Source organism: Zalophus californianus, chromosome 1, assembly GCF_009762305.2.
Source record: "Zalophus californianus isolate mZalCal1 chromosome 1, mZalCal1.pri.v2, whole genome shotgun sequence".
NCBI lineage: Eukaryota > Metazoa > Chordata > Mammalia > Carnivora > Otariidae > Zalophus > Zalophus californianus.
Genome location: NC_045595.1, coordinates 185,082,518 through 185,087,092, shown reverse-complemented (window position 1 = coordinate 185,087,092; position 4,575 = coordinate 185,082,518). Strand labels below are relative to the sequence as shown.

Genomic DNA, 4,575 nt, shown 5'->3' with positions numbered 1-4,575 from the left:
ATCATAAAATGAAATACAGTGAGGTACTTCAAAGCTGGCACTTCAATGTCATTGGATACAACTGGATCCAAATGTCTATTCATCATTCATTTATTCCGTCAGATATAGATACACACCCACATACATATATGTATGTGTATATGCATGTACACACACAAAGTCTCTCCTGCATGCCAGACACTAACTGAAGACTGAGCATACAGGAGTAACAGACAAAATTTTTGTTTCCATAGCCCTTCTATATCCCATGATAATATATGGGCTAGAACAAATCCTATCCAGAGAATTAAACAGGGTGGTGTGATAAGAGAACGTGCCTGAGTACGGACTCCCGATAAGGAGTTCTGCAAACTCTTCTATTAGGAGATGTTATTTAAGGGAACCGCCATCTTCCAGTAATTCGCCAAAATGACCAACACAAAGGGAAAGAGGAGAGGTACCCGCTATATGTTCTCTAGACCTTTTAGAAAACATGGAGTTGTTCCTTTGGCCACATACGTGCGAATCTATAAGAAAGGTGATATTGTGGACATCAAGGGAATGGGCACTGTTCAAAAAGGAATGCCCCACAGATGTTACCATGGCAAAACTGGAAGAGTCTACAATGTTACTCAGCATGCTGTTGGCATTGTTGTAAACAAACAAGTTAAGGGCAAGATTCTTGCCAAGAGAATTAATGTACACATTGAGCATATTAAACCCTCAAAGAGCCGAGACAGCTTCCTGAAGCGTGTGAAGGAAAATGATCAGAAAAAGAAGGAAGCCAAAGAGAAAGGTACTTGGGTTCAGTTGAAGCGCCAGCCTGCCCCACCCAGAGAAGCACACTTTGTGAGAACTAATGGAAAGGAGCCTGGACTGCTGGAACCCATTCCCTATGAATTCATGGCATGATAAATGTAAAGAAAATAAAAGACCTCAAGACTGTAAAAATGTTTCTCTTAATTGAGTAGAAGTGTGGTGTCCTTTCCCCCCAAAAAATACTTAAAGCAAACTTTGTGTCTTTAAAAAAGAGAGAGAGAGAGAGAGAGAGATGTTATTTAAAGTGAAACACGCATAATGAAAAGGAGAACACCAAATAATAAAAAAGAGTTAAGAGAAACCCAGGCAGATGAGTTGGCAGAAGGACCATCAACACCAACAGAGAGGAACCAAGAAAGCATGCAGTGGCTAACTTGGTGACTGAGTGTTGATATTACGTCAGTGAACAGGGACCAGGTCATGAGGGTTCTGTGGTCCAGGACAGAGTTTCTGAATTCTTCAAATTGCAATAAAAAGAAATGCACATTTTTAAGCTCCAATATTGCTATTTAAAAGATAGTTCTGACTCCTGAGTGGCAGAGGTTAACAAAGATTTAGTTAGGGGGGCTTGTAGGAATCCATTCAAGAAAGGGAGTACAGCTGATACTATGATACCAATAGTAGATATGGAAGAAGTACATGGATTCATGTGGTGAATGTGCAAAATGAGAGGATGAAACAGTAGAAGAGCAATAAGTCCCTGGTAATTCTCTGATCACGTGGATAGACAACGTCCTATTTTCTAAGTGGTAAAGACTCAGAGGTAAGCAGGCTGATGGATGAAGGGGTAATGGGAAAAAAGAGATATGGTTTGGGCACTTAAATTTTGAATTGCTTATTAGTCATCTAAGTGAAAAATTCAAGTAGGCAACAAAAAAAGGGTCTGAAGTTTCAGGGAGACAATTCAGGGCAAATCAATGACAGAGGAAAAATGATAATGCTGTGGATGTTTTAGAATTGTTGAAAATATTGAGAGATGCTCTTAGAAAAGTAAATGATCCACTTTATGACCATATTGCTAATGTCCAATGTAAAGTGAAGGGTACGGTATCATCCTTTAAAATAGCTTACTCAGAGTCAAACATAAAAAGCCCCAAATCAAAAAGGTCACACTGGGATAATTTCTTATGCAATTTTATAATTTGCACATCTTTGTGTTTATAATCTAAATGTTATAAAATACAATAAACATACACTTAATTTATTTTTTTCTTCTAGATAATTCCAGTCAATACTTTCTAAACTCATGCCTTTTTACATTTTAGTATCCATTTATACAGACTCACTTTAATTGTTCAAATCCCACTTCCAAATTTCTTAGTATAATTAGGAACTTTCTGTACTATCACTTATTTATAGATACACTTCTTGTTGAAAATTTACCTCTCGTTTCCAAATTTGGCCATTTTGACAGGATGTTCTTGACATTTAAATAAATGACTAGATTTGGGTAAAATGCTACCAGAAAGATTGACTTCCTGTTATTAAATACTTTCTGTTCTATGATTGTTTTATATCAAAATATCATTCATTCACCCACTCATCTCCCTTTCTACAAAAATATTGTACTTTTGCCGGCTACTTCACAGTTAAACTGTTTCTTGCAACTTAAAAATGGATTGGATTTATAGTGATCTTATTTAAATAAATTCTTTGTACTTTTTCTTTTTCAATGTAAAATATGGTTTTAGTTATTAGCTCTTAAAAATGTTTGAAATGTAATTTACTTTTAAGAGTTGAATGCTTTTGAACAAGTCACAGTGTATTATTTTCTTGTTCATAGAATACAGGGGAAAATGAAAAAGACTTTTTTGCTTTTATTTTTAAAGTGTGATTTAAAAAATCAAATGTACAGATGAATCTGGGAAAATAAATATTTTAAGATGAAAAAGATGACATTATTTATGCATTTTTTCTGATGATGCTAAAGATGATTTAATGATAGCTTCCAGCAGGAAAAAAATCCCTTTTATTAAACTACACATTTCTCTGATTAATAGTAAGCCCAGTTTTCTAACCTGTTCTTGCCAATCACCTGCCAGCCTCACTGAGCATGTCTTCTTGGCAGAACTTTGTTCTGTAAGTTGGCAGACAATGTTGCCCTCTGCCCTTACCATTGTCCTGTCACTTCCAGCCTCCATAGAGAATCCAGAACGACTTTTATAAGATATTCATCACATCACCTTACTCTTCTGCTTTAAATTTTCTAGGTTTTTTTTTTTCATTTTATTTAATATAAAATCCAACTCTTTCCCAGGGCCTATAACGTCTGATACATTTTGTCCCTGCTTCCTTTCCAATCCCATTTCCTACCAGCCTTCTCCCAGTTTACAAAAGCTCTGGGCACATTGGCTCTTTTTCTGTTAACTGAAAATAAATAGACTGGCTCCTGCCTTGAACTTGCTTTCCCTTCTGCTTAAAACACTTGACTTATTATTTAAGTTTCCATTTAACTGTCATCTCTTCAGAGACACGGTCCCTGACCACCATATCCAAAGTAAACCAATTAGCTTCCATTGATTTTAAATTCCTATCTATCCTTATTTCCAGTTTTGCTCCATACTCATGACTACCTAAAATTATTTTTTGAATTTTATATTTCTACTTGAAATAATTATATATTGACTTGTGCATTGTCAAAACATACTTTTTTGTAACTGGTGCCCAAAATAGTATGTATCACACAGAAGAGAATCAGGAAATATTGATTAAATTAATTGTTGACAGATAGCTTGAGGGACATTAAAAAATTTTTAAATCTAGTAAATCTAGTAAAATGAGCTTCCATCATCTTCAGCTCACAAAAGCTAATGAAATTCTTACATGACACCCTTTGTTAAAACTGCCAGTAAAATGCTTATTTATTGCTATGTTGATTTACTGCTATGAGGTAGATGACATTTTCTGATCACCTAGTTATTAAGAAAACCATGGAGTAATTGTAAGAAAGGAGGAGAGAACTGGCATGTATCTAAAAATCCATTATGTTCTGGAATTTTGAGAAGTTTATTAACTAGACATAGTTCACTAAATAGTTATAACTACTCTACAAGCTGCATACAGGTCCTCCTGGCCTCCATCCTTGAAGATCTCTTCGAATGGTTTGGTATGTGGTCAAGGCCTTGAGCAAAAACAAAACAAAACAAATTTTTCTCCTCCTCCAATAGGAGATAAACTACACTAGAGAACTCTGCTTGGGAATGAAGCATGTCTCTGAGTAAATATTACTTCTTTATACAGATAAAGAATTTGAGGTTCATGTATCATATGACCTCACTGATATGAGGTATTCTTAATCTCAGGAAACAAACTGAGGGTTGCTGGAGTTGTGGGGGGTGAGAGGGATGGGGTGGCTGGGTGATAGACACTGGGGAGGGTATGTGCTATGTGAATGCTGTGAATTGTGTAAGACTGTTGAATCACAGACCTGTACCTCTGAAACAAATAATGCAATATATGTTAAAAAAAAAAAAAAAGAAGATAGTAGGAAGGAAAAAATGAAGGGGGGAAATCGGAGGGAGAGACAAACCATGAGAGACTATGGACTGAGAAACAACTGAGGGTTCTAGAGGGGAGGGGTGTGGGGGGGATGGTTAGCCCGGTGATGGGTATTAAAGAGGGCACGTTCTGCGTGGAGCGCTGGGTGTTATACACAAACAATGAATCATGGAACACTACATCAAAAACTCATGATGTAATGTATGGTGATTAGCATAACATAATAATAATAAAAAAAAAGAATTTGAAGTTCAGAGGAATCAATAACTCCTCTAAGGT

The 4,575-nt window shown here is 36.0% G+C and overlaps 1 protein-coding gene across 1 annotated transcript; it reads left to right on the top strand.

Moving 5' to 3' along the window:
* Nucleotides 1-383: 383 nt before the first annotated feature.
* LOC113917176 (60S ribosomal protein L21-like) lies at nucleotides 384-930 on the top strand. The gene has a single exon (XM_035728461.1). The coding sequence runs from the start codon at nucleotides 409-411 to the stop codon at nucleotides 889-891; it is 483 nt and encodes a 160-aa protein (XP_035584354.1). The 5' UTR covers nucleotides 384-408; the 3' UTR covers nucleotides 892-930.
* The last annotated feature ends 3,645 nt before the right edge of the window (nucleotides 931-4,575 follow it).

Coding starts and splice junctions, on each gene's coding strand:
- LOC113917176 (XM_035728461.1), top strand. CDS start 409: ATGACCAACACAAAGGGAAAGAGGAGAGGTACCCGCTATATGTTCTCT.